The 15,514-nt window shown below is 32.3% G+C and overlaps 1 protein-coding gene across 4 annotated transcripts in view; it reads left to right on the plus strand.

Moving 5' to 3' along the window:
* The window catches only part of LOC117177461 (tau-tubulin kinase homolog Asator), a 64,202-nt gene extending 52,440 nt beyond the window's left edge, over nucleotides 1-11,762 (plus strand). For all 4 annotated transcript variants that reach the window (XM_033368173.1, XM_033368169.1, XM_033368171.1 and 1 more), the window contains one exon: nucleotides 7,489-11,762. In XM_033368173.1, coding sequence (XP_033224064.1) covers nucleotides 7,489-7,526 — 38 coding nt within the window. In that variant the 3' untranslated portion in view covers nucleotides 7,527-11,762. The remainder of the gene's footprint in view (nucleotides 1-7,488) is intronic.
* Nucleotides 11,763-15,514: the final 3,752 nt, after the last annotated feature.

Genomic DNA, 15,514 nt, shown 5'->3' on the forward strand with positions numbered 1-15,514 from the left:
CACTAAATTTTTCTATGTGAAATGATTAAATAAAAGTTAAACATTTTAAATACTATATTGCATGATCTATGAAACCACTTTATTGTACATGAAAAAAATAAGTTGTCGAAACTTGACTGTTGGGAAAAGTAAACCATGTCTAAAATTTTCGCATAACGTTTTTTAGAAGGTGAAATCATTCGCGGTCTTTTTCCATTATTTCGAGGATTATCTTGAACCTTGTAATAGACGGCTCATGTAGCCTACTTTGTCTAATCTTTTTGCTTGTTTTTGACTTTTTTTATAACTTTTGCCATTTTTCTTGCAACTTAACAGGTACAAATCTATTTTGCTTTTACTTATCGGGTTCAGAATAAAAGGGATCCGTCGCACTTTTGTTCGAAAATGAGATAATGGCTCCATAGGATCGTTGGATAGGTTCTTTATACGTTACCGTTCAAATATTACGTAAAGAAATTTCCCGCAAATGTCGACCCCCCCCCCCCCCCCCCCCCCCCCCCCCCCCCCCCCCCCCCCTGATCCTGATGTAACTCCGTTTTTTCGGTCTTCTCTATAGTTTTTCGCAATTGGGCAATATTACACTATACACCTCATATACCCAATAGATTTAAACTCTTATAGCGCGGCCGGAGTTAAATATGAGGATGGGCCGAAAAACTTTAATAATTTTCAAAACTAGAATCGGTGTAGTATGGAAAAGTTGCATTTGGGTAAGATAAATCCAAGAAAAAAATGTGTAATCCTTTAATGTTTACTCTCGCCCATTGGAATTGAAGTTACAATTTTGACCTATTTTTTACAAATTTTCTATGGTCCAAAAAATTGTAATGAATTCGGTTGAAAGTGGAGTTTTTGATAGTGAAAAATGATATAAAATTAGAAATGTTGTTTAATGTAGCTGAGGTTATCATTTTTTGAAAATGGGCAAAAAACACGTTTTTCGGATTTGATTAAGTGCACGTTTTCTTTATAAAAATTGAAAGTTCAGTGCCTAAAACTCCTTTAGATTAATCAAAATAAACATACAGCTATTTATATATCACGAAAAAAATATTTATAGGTATATAAAAATCAGGATTTTTGTCCTATTTGTGCAATTTTTACACCTTACAGGTGACGAAAAATATGGTTGACTATTATAAAATAATGGCATGTTTCTTTGGGTTAAGAGCATATGATACTTCGTCATGTGGTAAATCGGGTCCAGTTACCCCGGGCTTTTGTCCACAAAAATTAGACAATTTTTAAACTTAATTCGGAGATGCTATAAAATATTGTAAAGGACATTCCCGGAACTCTTTTTTTTAGGGATGATAACAAAAAAATGTATTCTGAAAATAAATTTTTTTTGCATGTGTACTATTTTGAGGTTGGGAAACTGATATTATAAACGTAGATGCGGTGCGGGCTTAGTTACCCGCCATAAAAATAGACGGCGCGTCCGGCGAAAAAAGCAGGGACCGAAAGCGAAATGCGTGAAGAGCAGAAAATCCGATCCTCGCCAGCTCTTCTCCTGTTTATATTTTCTCAGCGTTACAAGCAAGGATGCTCTATGCGAGCTTCGCCAGCTTCGCGAGAACGGAGACTGAGTGACCGAGAGTCCACCGGGAAACTCGACGTTGCCAGGTGCGAGCATCTTCGTGAACGCACGAAAACAGCGAAGCTCGCCGATCAGGACCACAGGCAGAAATCATTTCGAGTTCATCACTAGCGAGCGCCTACTCCTATCATAGATACGTTATTAGGTATCTGAACTGTTCCCCAGATCCATAGGCTGAATTATAACGAGGAGGAGAAGAGTTTCTTTGTTCGGGGCGCTCATATAGCAGAATATAAATTTCATCAGATGGCACTGCGTCACACGCTATATAGTTAAATACATCACATTCTTTCTGGGCTTCACTTGAACTTTACTTTTAAATTTTTATTTTACATATGATCTGTAATTAATTAATTTATATATTTTGTTGAAAATGCATATACTTTTTTCAAAAATTCATCTCTAGTTGAAAAATCTTTTTTTTTCTTCTTAAATTATGTTTTTAAGTGATTAATAAATTTTGCCAGTTCAAATTTCATCTCTTCGGTTCGAAGTGTTATTACTTTTCATTTAAGACTCAACAGAAATATATTTTTTCGTGAATAATTCTATGCTAAATGAGCATTAAAAAAGATTCACAATTACAAAACCAGACTTCAAAACTACCTCCCTTTTCGGCTGATTGGAGACAAGAAATAATAATTGAAGAAAAGATAGATGAAACAGTCAGCCAAATCCTATCAAATTGATAGTTTTTTTTTCTTCAAAATTAAACTATTTAGTTAAAAATAAATGTTTTTACTGGCAACTTAATTGTTTCAGTTCAAAATACACCTATTTCATAAAAAAATTAACTATTTTCTTGAAAATTATTTTTTTTAGTTTGAAATTCAATTATTTGGTTTAAAATCCAATTATTTGGCTTAATGTTCGACTTTTTGTTTCATAATTGAACTTTTTGGCTAAAAATTAATCTATTGTGTTAAAAATTAATTTTTTTGTTAACAATTTATTTTTTAAGTAAAAATATGATTAATTCAGCTGATAATTCTTCTTTTTTGTCCAACAATTTAGTATTTCTTGAAAAATTAACCTTCTTGTAGAAAATATATTTATATTTTTTAGTAAATTGTTTCTTTAGTACACAATTCACGTCTGGGGTTAAAAGATTAACTACTTTATAAAAAGACTTGTTTCTAGGTCAAAAATTAATTGCTTCAACAAAAAGTGATTATTTTTTTAAACTGAAACTTACATTATTTCAGTTATAACTTCACCTCTTTAGTTACAAAATTTTCTGTTTTTGTCATGAAACTGTTTTTTGGAGTTTAATATTTTTTTAATAAATCATTAATGATTAATAATTTGCAGAGAGGGGGGGGGGGGTTCTTCATGAATAAATTTCTCCAATTTTAACACAATTTCAGACAATTGAAAACTTTACATTTTTCCTATTAGCTGCCGCGATGATTACATTCGCTACAAGATATTACTTTTTTTACTCAGTGGGGGGTTGAAAAGGAGGGTGTTCCGGAAGTGATAAGAGAATGTAACTTTTTTCACTACCTTCGGGCATCAAATGGAAAAATTATGAAGCATAATATTTTTGGTCTGCAATTCAAGGAATTTTTTGACAATTTTGTACATTTTTTATCATCTTAGATTCCGAAAGAGATAAGGTAATGAAACTTTTTTTAGTATCTTTGGACATCAACTGGAACACTAAATATTATAATCAACGCTAAAATTTTGGGTCTAGAAGTTTTGTCATTTTGTATGATTTTTTAGAATTTTTAGGGATAGGATTGGGGTGTGTTCCGAAGGTGCTAGGGTAGGTAAATTGTAGGCCTCGCGTAAAACAAATTTGGTGTAAATTCGTTTTCTTTTAGCGTTGCAAACTTCAGTGGGGTCTGAAATATAGAGTATGTTTTATTACTTATACTCCGGTAGCCACTAACACTTTTGTATGCAACTAATAAGTTCCCGAGATTACTCTGTTTTAAAAGGCCAATATTTACGAATCTCTTTAGTAGGTTTTCGAAATGTGGGTCGATTTTCGTTTAAAAACTTTTTTTAAAACAATTTCATTATTTATAGACAAAAAATATATAAAATAATTTTTAACATGGCTGAGCAAAAATAAAACGTTTTTGCATCTTGCACTTTTTTCATACGACGATCGTTTGCAATGTAAAGCGTTATCAACAAGTGATTTTTTAAACAAAATTGCCATAATTGCACAGTGTTACCTCGAAATGTATAATTTAGAAAAATTTGAAACTTGTTCTTTGTCTGTATCAAAGATAGATCTCTTAAAAAGAAAAAGAAATCTTCCGATCGAATAAAAAATTCTCTCCTTAAATTGTTGTTAAAAATTGTTATTCTTAAGAGGAAACCGTTTAGACTCTTCATTTATCAATAAACAATCATCCAGATCAACCAGTGTCATAATGTTGCTTCAAATTATAGCGGAAGCTTTTTTTAGCATTATTAACATAATTTGTTGTTCATAATTTTTTAGATAAATTATTTATAAAAATTGATATAAATAATTACTATCAATTAACAGAATTTACTTCAATTTTGTTTTATTAATCCTTGTCACATAATTGAACTTTTCACTTTATTTATATTTTCTCATACAACGAGCCATTATTTATTTATGGCTTTATAAACAATGTATTCTTTATAAACACACCCTCCCCTAAAAGGCACAATTTTCAAGTTATTTATAGCGATTACCTTTTTGTATATCCTTAATTTTACCATAAAGAATGTAATTATCTTCGGTAGCACTTTCGTATATCCTTAATTTTACCATAAAGAATGTAATTATCTTCGGTAGCACTTTCGATATCTGACGCTTATTGTTTGTAACTATAGCTAGTGACTAAAGAGCTCCATTAAGAAAATCGATTTTTTCATTGTTTTATTAATCTATGGCACAAAATAAAACTCTTCACCATAAGTAAATATTGGCTGGTCGTACTAAAAAATATCACGAAAGTGAAACGTTTTACTTTGTGCCATAAACTAATTAAAAAATGAAAAAATCAATTTTCCTAATTGAGCTTTTTAGTTAATATCAATAGAGTTTTTTTCTAGAGGGGCTTCGATTTTTTTCCAAAGGGGGCTTCGGATTTATGTATAGGCAAAGAGTGGGGAAAAAGGGAATTGAATAATGAAAAAACTTAGTTTCGGGGGCCCAAGCGCCGCCCCTGGCACCACTGTTCTCGGCAAGGCTCGCGAATCTCGCGGCGAGCTTCTTCAATGCAGAGGATTCGAGCAGCGTCCAGTCTCGCAGCGAGTTCTCTCGGCAACCGAGAAGCGCGCCTTTGCTGCAATAACCAATTCAAGCATTGCGACGTTTAGTCCTGAGAGTTTCGCTTTTCGCATTGCAAGGCTTCGAGGTTCACCCTGTTTCCCTTTTCTTCGCGCCAGCAGAGTCGAGCACCACAGCTGGCCACAAGCTTCTCAACCATTCCAATAGCAGACTCACCGAGATCACTTCTCTTCTCCCCACAACCACGATCCAACAACGAAACTCATGACACCAAGTTCAGTGTCTCTACTCGAGGACTGCGGAGAAAAGAGGCTGACCTGCCTTCTGAGACTCTTTGGCTAGACAAGAGAAAAGGGCGAGCGACGCTTCGCTCCTAGTCCCTGCAAAAAAGTCACTTCCCCTATATCCACCGACACCGTCGATAACACCCATCGATATAGTTCAGGGCTTTTCAGCGAGGGCAAATTCGGCCGCAAATACTGATTTATCACATGTTTTGTTTCTACCACCACAACCCTCTACTCAGCTGGAAGGGTATATTTTCACGAAGGTCTGTTTTTAATTAATGTTGGAATTAATATTTTCAATATGATTCATTTCTAGCTACTTTGTTGGTGTATGGAAATTTTGATTGGTTGAGAACCTAGATACGAACTCAGTGTGTCAAATTAATTCAACGATTAATTTAAAACAAGTCTCCATGAAAAGGTTTCCTAAGAGTTAGCCGGAATTTTTTCGAATTTAAAAAATTTTTTCGAATATAAATTGAAAGTAAATTGCCAGTTAAATTATTTTTACATTTATAACTTTGCAAAACATGGTAATTTTAATAAATACCACAGATGAAAGTCCATGAGTAATTTATATTACGGTTTCATATATTTTCCACTAATTTTAAAATTATTTCTTATAATTTACATTCTTTTATAAGCATAGAGCAACGCAAACATTTTCACACCGAAACCTGGCCCCATACACGAGCCACTCTCCCCTCTTCTCAGTTCTAGTTCCTGGTCCTTGATATATATATATATATATATATAATAGTATAGGGCTTAATAGGCAGCCCTGCATAACCCCTATTCCAGTTTTAAATTTATCTGTGTGTTCGTCGTTAGTTATCACCATTTCCCAAATGGTTTTGTATATTTTCTTCATCATCTCCAAAAATCCACAAGTTTTGGATTATCCGTGTGAGCTCCTTTTGCCCCTCTTCAGATAAGTACTTGAGAAATTCCGCTTGGATGCCATCTTCTCCTGCAGCTTTATTCGCCTTCATCAATTGCAAGGATTTTTCGGCTTCTTCTTTACTTATCGTTGCGTTCAAACTCCCTTGTAGCCCTACTTCTTCCGCTCCTTCATGAACGACTTATTCTATTAGGCAGTCAAGATCCGATGCTTGGTTGGGGTCATCTTCGAATATTGTAGGCTGTATTTCTTCGTCCTTTCCTTCTAAGAGTTTTAGAAAGTGTGCTAGCCACTCTTTTTTTCTATATTGGAGCCCGACCGCTTTCTTCTAAACTAATTCATGGCCTTTTACCACTCCACACTATGAGGACTTCTAGCCACCTGTTCTTGCTTCTCATCTAGCCATTTCTTGATTAGGTTCAGCCACAGTTGTGTTATTTCCTTTTTACATTTCAGGTACTTCCACTTTTGTTCCAGTCCCTCTGTTTCCTGAATGCGTGTAGCAGTTTAAACAATTTTCTTCTCATAATCCTATGTACACTTGAGTTCCAACTTTCTTCACGGATGTAGCCGGTGCCTTCGTTTGCTAACATGCCCGTTATTTCGGCGGCTTTGTTGATTGCCTCGGTTAAATCATCCCATCTCTGCTCAGGGTCCTGACTTTATCCAATCCGTTCATGCCACAGTCGCAACCACTCTTTCCTAAATTGTTCTGTCTTGTTTTCCCTCCATTTTAGCTTCCTCAAGCCTTTTCTGCTTTTTGTTTTTTCCCTCATTTCTATATCCCCTACTTCATCTGTAAATAACCGGAAAATGGTCCGAGCCTTCTTGCGCCCATACACGTAAGCCAATGAACCAGTCAGGGATGACGTTTGTCTTCTCCATTTTCACGACGATCAGGTCCAACACTCCACTAAACCGTCACCATATCCTAGATAGTTTTTTTCCCCTTCTTCATCCCCTACTCCTCTGCCATTCATAACAATCATTGCCCTTTTGTCACACCATCGTAGGAGTTTTCCCTCACTCCTTCGCTCTAGAAAGTATTTCAGTTTTTTATTGTTTATTATTATACCCTGTGATGATGACGTAGTGGGTATGTAGGTACGAGATACAGCTGTTGTTAAGCTGTTGTAGTAGTGTTTCAAAAACGTTGTAACCCCATTAAGAAATTGTTAAGAATCGATGACGGAACAAATTTACATGATAGTACTGTTATGGATTTTTTACGGCACAGTTGCAGAACAATTTTAAGTTGTTACCCTTTTGCAGAATTGTTACCATTTTTTGGACGTTTTGTACTGTTACATGAATTTGGGGACAACATTAATCATTCCCTGTTTTTAACCAGTTGATATATTATTTCCTGTTACATAGAAGTTACATCACTGTTGAATATATATGATCTCCAATGTGTTTTTAATGAAAAAGGATTTAAGCAGAATAAAATCAGGATATAAGGTGTGTCCTGTTTCAGATGCCGCAGATTCAGACCGATGCCAGACAGCGCGGTGATTGGACGAGAGACGTGAGATTGTGACTTTGAAGTAAATACGTGGAAGACTTTGGTTGAACTCCAAACGAGATGATTATTCAACTACAGCCAACTAGGAATGTGATACCTTTTTGGATCAAATTAGTATACAGCGTTTCTAGTTATGAAAGGACAGACGTTGAAATCGAAGACTTTCGGGGAAAGGAACGCGCTATTCCCCTACTGCGTGACGTACAAGAGAAACTGCTGGATTAACCGAATAAGTGACTGCGTGATTTGTATTACTTTTAAGACTTCTCAAGGGAATTTTCATTCACTTTACGGTCATATTCAATGCACAGTTTCTAAGTCTTTTTGCAGAATGCACTCTTTTCTTTACTATTCATTCTTATCTTAACAATCTATTAATTTTCAGTACCTTGATTAAGACCGTAGAAACCACTTGTTCAGTGTACAATCAGTAAAAAATATTTAAAGCGTACGTAGATGCATGTGATTCACAAGAACGGAAGCTATATAACTTGAAAGCGGTATCTGGAAACTTTAATAGTACGTAATAAAAAAGGAGTTTTAAGCTAGTGGCCCAAAAAAAAACGAAGCTCACGGTCACGTAAAATTGATCTCAGTTACGCTGTCACCTATTCATATTATATTATCATTATCACCTACTCGTGACTCAATAAATATAAGTAATAACGTGTGCTTTTGTAAACGAGGCATTGTAATGTGTAACGTGACTGCACCAATGTATTCTTCATATGTAGATGGGGGACAAGAAGTCGAAGCGGAAATTTCGTATTCCCAAACTTTGGAGTACCGCGTGTGATATATTTTTTTTATCAAGCTAGAGGATGGCTAAGTACGATTTTTATTTAAAGCGAGCAGGATCGCCAAAATCATGAAAGTCCCTTTTTGTTAGTCTGATTATAATTTTTAACTGCTTGTACACTGACATTTAGTCTACAGGACAAGATCGTATGAAAGAGTTTCGTATAGCGCAACTTAACAAAATTCGCGGAGTTATATCTTTTGTTTCTTTTTTTTTAATTATATATAGGCGTCTGTCTCGACCCGTCTCGCTTGTGTTCTTGCTCGAAAAATTTATGGTAACCAACGAGCGATCCTGATCTCCAGTTGCGAATATTTATTTATTTTTTTTTATATTCGAGAGAATATAATCACCGAATTTAATAAGCAGTTATTGTACAGATAGATGAAATTACAGGATATCCAAGATTCTTGTCAACGCATCTGATACGCAATTTGAAATTGTGATGGAAGGATTTATCTCGTAGATAATAATAATTTTTAAGTAGTCGTCGGACTGGGGCGAGTGTGCTAGTCTTGAATAACTCGTCGCTAAAGTCAACAGAATGCAACAATCTTCGCGTAGAAGTGAAATCTAGATTATTGCCGGGGTAATTTAATCTTTAACGAATGCAAATCGTAAGCGATAATAAACTAATCAATGTTCAACTATATTGTGTAATATATAACGTGATAGCTCTCGAGCTAAACATTGTAATACAACAAATAGTAATAGACTGGATCTATTTTAAATCAGGCAGGCTCTACGCTGAAGTCCCAGAATCTCTCAGTAACGACATATGTGAAGGTTTTAGAGAAAATTAGGCGACACGTAAACACATTTTTTTTCTTTAAATCATTATTATTTTTTATCTTAATTCATTTTTTATATTGTCTTTCTAAATTCCGCTTGAGAAATCGAATTTTATCATTTTCCCCAGAAAAAGGAATGATACGAAAAAATGCTAACATAAAAAGAAACCTTTTAAGAAGCTCTGTAAAAAAGACCTCTCATCTTTAATTGTTTTTGAGAAAAATACGAAAATTTAATTTTTAGAAAACAAATGGAAAGTATACTATATAAAAGCATTTGTTTAAAAGATTGGAAAAAATTTAGAAGATGGGTTTTTTACAAAATGCATTTTTGATGTTTTGAAAATTCTATGTGGTCTCAAATTTTGTTTGTGACCGGGAAAATGATTTTTATCTGAATATTGAAGGTTCGAATTGTCATCTTTGTACAATTTTTTAAGTAATATTTTATTTTAAAAAAAAAAAGGTTTGAATTCGATGCCATTAAAAAAACTCCTGGTCACAAAAATAGTTTAGCCTGAATAAAACTATAAGATCTCTTCCTTATAAATTGTCAAATAGAACAAAGAAAAAAACATAAGACATTATAAAGGTTAAAAAAAAACCTGTTTTTTTTTTGTTTTGAATACAAATGTCAAATTTCAATTACACATGACCTGGTAGAATTTTGTTTCTCAAATCCGAGAAATACGTGTCGCCTAATTTCCTTTGACCAAAAGTAACATATTTAATAACTGAGAGATGAGTCTGTGACTTGAATTTAGAAGCTGCCTGATAAAGAGTGAATCTGGTCCATACAACAATTTGTAATACAAAAAGTTATAATTCAAATAAGTCGTGCACACTAATAGCCCGATGTGACTTGAATGTAATCAGGGGGCAGCGTATAGTGTACCTTTCTTTAAGTTTCGTCGTAAAGTGCTGAGTTAAATGAAACTTCCAGAGTATGTAGTTATATTTATTGTATACGTAGGCGAAAATTCAAAGCAATCTGCAATTCGGTAAATTCAGTGATATGTAAGACTAGTCAGCTAGAATCCTACAGTACATACTCTGATGTTAAAACGAAGGTCGAGTAGAAAGTCGAGTTACTTGCGTAGCTGTAAATCCGTAATTTTTCGCCAATTTAAAACTAGTCACTAAATTCCAAATATGCAACAAGAGCCGACAATTTCTCGTTCGCTTAAGATCAAATCTATACAGTTTTTAAAAAGTTCTCTCCTGGGTTCGCCATGTTGTGCAAGGGCGTTTTAAACACATGAATTTTTAGTAATCCCAGTTGGCATCTTAAAAGAATTTTTATTTTTATAATCCTCATTCATAAACGGCTTATATTAGAGTTTAGAAATAACCGCAAAGCTTGCAAGAATATTATTGAAAATTTTTAGAGTAATTGTTTGATTAATTTGAATTGAAATTTTGTACTGCTTCTTCGTGATGAGCAAGATTGTCATTTTTCAAGTTCGGTAAATCGCAATAATATTTTTGTGCCATTACTCGTTGCGAATTCCAGAAAATTTAAAAACGGTACTTCGAGCAATTTAAGTGCTTCATGATTCCTTCAATAATTAACACGGTCATTGTTAAATATCGTAAAAAAACAAAGACAAGTGCGATCAAACACCCCCGCGATGATGAAACAATTCTGTATTCGACGTTTTTTATTTATTATAAATTTGTATAGGTTGAATCGCATGGAAAGAAACATACCGGAAGTAATACTGATTGTATATTCTTTCATCAGTGTAGATTAGTTTTGAAATTAGTGCAATATATACACTGAAATATTGTGGATGAGGTAAATATTTCCAAGTTATATGCCAAATTATCAATATTTATAGAAGAATAATTAGTTAATTAGCAACTGACGCAGTATTGTTATAAAAGAAGTATCACGTAATTTACGATTAGTACTTCCCTTCCATGGAGATTATTCAACGTATGTAATTGATAGCTACAAATCAATATTACAGTTACTGCTAACTTCCTACTTGTCTTTTTTTCTAATAAAACGAGTCGCCAGCGTTGTCAGTGATGCGAATAAGTGTGCTCATAATGAAATTCAGCGAGGAACAATTCACCATGTTTAAAGAAATGTTGCATTCCGTTGAATGAGAAACCGCCCAAAAAAGAAAAAGTTACAAAAACAGAGCGAATGAGAAGGAGAGAAAGAGAGAAGAACGCTCCATCATTTAGGTTCCTGTACATAATATATATTATCTTTAATGTAATGAAATCAATTATAATTGTCGAAAGATTAAATGATCTACGATACCATAATTATTGTATCTTCTCCGCTTTGTGATCTACAAACATTGATACTGAAGCTGTATCGCTGTTGTACGTGAATGTAACAGAGTTTTGCTACTCTAATGTGTAACGCTTAAATGGCTAAAAAAATTTAACGGAGAAGAGTACTATTAATTAACGATTGTAATTAAGTACGCAAATAGTAAACAGATATTATTGTCTATGAATAATTATTGTTAGTTTATTAATAAATTATTTAAATTAATAATGATGAATGCGGGAGAGACGAAGTGAGAAAAAAATTTATTTAAAAAAAATCAAGTGCTTGTAGCTTACCGCATTAATAAACCAAGGAGAGAATTTAACTTTCTCCATTTAAGAAAATATCTCTTACGTTTTAATCTCTTTCTGGATTAAAGAAACTTCCTATTTTCCAATGCCAATTCACCTACCGCTGATTTTCAGCAAATGTCTCTGAAAATATTGTGTAATGTGTAGTCATCGGCAGTGAGCCACTGCAAATTAGTTCTGAGTCAAGTTTTCATTAAATGGTGAGCCATCATAGTCATCGGTAAAGCAGAATAGAATTTGAAGTTTGTACATATCGGTCTCGAGAAGTTCTTATATTTATAATTGTGTATATTCCAGCTACAAAAAATTACAGATTTAAAATGGTTAAAGCACCATATTTCCGGCATTTTTGGACTGGAGTTGGAATATTCGGGCGAAACTTTTTACACAAGGCTTTCCCGTTATGCATAATCAGTCCTGGATGTATGCCTATAACCAGCTTTATTCTTATTATTATTGTGTTTAAATTTTATCTTGAGTGATACAGTTTTTTTCGCCATCAGCTGCGGACCAAATCATAAGTTATGAATTTAGTACATGCGATGTTTGAAGCATGTATCTTGCGGCGATGTATAGCAAAGATATTATAAACGTAGATGCCGCACGGGGCGTCAGAGTGGGGAATTATATATATATAGGACATCACATTTTCTACCCTATCAGGGTGCTGCCCTCATCGTACTACGAAGTCGAATTCTTGTTTTCTCATTCTTCGTAAAATATGACGGCAAAGCAGTAGAAAGATTTTTTAAGGTCAGAAAAGTTTGACATGTATGTATATCACTGAATTTTTTCAGATCTGAAGCCTAATCCAGGTTTTCGCTACAGTCTTTTTTTTAATTATATAAAAAAAATGTCTTGAAAATTCATATTTTTAATTAAAAAAAAAAACTATTATAGAAAGATATTTCGAGATAAACAAGCGCTGAAAACAATTTTCTTTGACAAATATTTTTTTAAGTTGAAATAATCAAATATTTATACCAAAGAAACAACTTTTTAAGTGTTTGAAGTGTTTGAAGATTATTATTTAAATTTAAAATAAAAATAATTAAAACAAAATATATTTCTGGTCAAGATATTTTGGTTGAAAATGTACATAGTATTTTTTAAATCACAAAAGTTCTTCCGAAAAATCGAAATGTTGATTAAAAAACACGTGTTTTTTTTTAGTAATTTGTCGGTAAAATTTTTGTATAATTTTTAATTTAAACAATAATTTTTAACACTTTAAATATTAAACAAAAATATATTTTATAAAAATATTTGATTATCGTATTGTGAAGATTCGTATGCGTCACATACACTGTGTTTTCCCAACTCGGGCAGTGATGAATATGACAGTTCGTCTAATTTTGTTTGCCAATGCGAAACGTAATCTGCCTTGGAACTGCCGTCTTAATATCTAAAAACCTAAAGAACAATTTTCATATCACTTAGAATTATAATTATATTTTTATAAAAGTCTAAAAAAATCCATAGAAATTGCAGACCATAAAAATAAAAATAAAAAATAAATAATATTAAAGAACTATATATAGACAATATGTAGAATGAAAATTAAAAGTAATAATTTTAGAAATATTGGGAAATATATAAAACCCTAATATAAATTATTCATTGACTTTTATTTGTGGTATTTATTAAAATAACCATGTTTTGCAAAGTTTATAACTTATAAATGTAAAAATGTTTTAATTGGCAATTTACTAAATTTACTTTCAATCCAAATGGTTCTTGTCCGAGCTAAGTAACCATTAGTGCGCCTTGAAGGGCCTACCAAAATCTTTGGGCCTACTAAAAGTTGCTTAAAGCGCTCCAAGTGGCTGTTGTCGATGGGTGCTATAGCCGAGGAGCGGTGGGTAGCGGCAAAGATAATAAACGTAGATGCGGTACGGGGCGTCGGAGTGGGGAATTATATATATAGGACATCACATTTTCTGCCCTATCGAGGTGCTGCCCTCGTCGTACTACGAAGTCGAATTCTTGTTTTCTCATTCTTCGTAAAATATGACGGTAAAGCAGTAGAAAATATTTTTGAGGTTAGAAAAGTTTGACATGTATGTATCGCTGAATTTTTTCAGATCTGAAGCTTTATTCGGGTTTTCGGTACAGTCTTTTTTTAATTATAAAAAAAATGTTCTCGAAAAATCATATTTTCAATTTTAAAAAAAGTATTATAGAACCACATTTCAAGATAAACATGTGCTGAAAGCATTTTTCTTTGACAATTCTTTTTTGTTTAAATTGAAATAATCAAATATTTATACCAAAGAAACAACTTTTTTAATGTTTGAATTATTTAAACATTATTGTTTAAATTTAAAATAATAATTAAAACAAAATATATTTCTGGATAAGATATTTTGGTTGAAAATGTATATAGTATTTTTTAAATCACAAAGGTTCTTCTGAAAAATCGAAATGTTAATTAAACAACACGTGCTTTTATATATCAATTTGTCGGTAAAATTTGTTGTATAATTTAAATTTTAAATTCAAACAATAATTTTTAACAATTTAAATATTAAACAAAAATTTATTTGATAAAAATATTTTATTATCGTAGTTTTAATAAATAATTAATATTGATTAAGAAACAATTTTATTTGGGGAGTCTTATTATTTGGGAATTTTCAAATTCGTTAATATTATAAACTGTTCAGGAATTTTATTAGTTTTGGAATTGTATTTTTTGGGACAGAGAGTTTTACCGAGTCGGGAATTTTATTTTTCGGGATATTTCAGCCATCCCCATAGAATAACAGAAAATTTGCTCTAATTATAATTTCGGCGCTCGATCTTGTTGATTTTTTCATACAGTATTATTAAAAATAAATCTGTATGGAAATTCTTGATATCACAAAGTTGAAGATAATCTCAATTAAAAATTTAAAAATTCGCTGTACATCCAATTTTTATTCTTGGGTCTTGGCAATTTTTTTCTAATCCATTTCAGTGACTGCTAAACAGGGGTGATTTTCTCCTAGAAAATAAGTGATTAAAATTTGAAAAAATTGGGTAGTCTTTTTTGACATCTAGGTATGTAAAAAAGGTAAACTGCAAAAATTTTAAAAACTAATTTAAGAACTATTTATACTCTTTTAAGATACCAATACAATTTACATAACACTAATTGTAAAATTTGCAAATTTTTAGGCCTTTAGTTTAGGAACTTGAATTTTAGCGTTAAAATTGCTTCATTTTCAGAATACAGCCTTATTGCTTGAATTTTCAGAATTTTTCGAAAATTTTCGAAAATGTCAAAAGGCGAAAAAGTTTGAATTTAAAATTTTTAAATGCGAAAATACACAATTTTCCATGTTCATTTGCAATCCAGCGAGTCACTTTCTTTCGCTTCTTTTGAAAGTCGATCCTTTGCTTTCAGTTTTCTTTTTAAACTATACCTTGAATGCAACGCATTTCAAATTAAATTTTTGCAGCTGCATTTAGGTTGAATTATATAAAGGTTTTTTGTTTTATATATAAATTAATTAAAAAATTTTATTGGTTTTTCACGACTGTAATTTATAACTCTAAAATGGAGTAATCGTAGCCTTAAGGTTTTAAAACTCTTTTAAAAACTTTTTTTTAACAATTTTTGTTGTGATTTAGATTTGTAGTATTCAGAATATATTCAATAATTTCAAATTTAAAGCTATTTAAATATTTCATCTGAATTTTTGAATGGAAACTGTTCGATAATTGTATATTGAAACCGCTCAAATTGTTTAGTTACAAATTAAAATCATACAACTTCAAGCTTTATTTATTTTTTGATAATTTG

Source organism: Belonocnema kinseyi, chromosome 7 (genome assembly GCF_010883055.1).
Source record: "Belonocnema kinseyi isolate 2016_QV_RU_SX_M_011 chromosome 7, B_treatae_v1, whole genome shotgun sequence".
NCBI lineage: Eukaryota > Metazoa > Arthropoda > Insecta > Hymenoptera > Cynipidae > Belonocnema > Belonocnema kinseyi.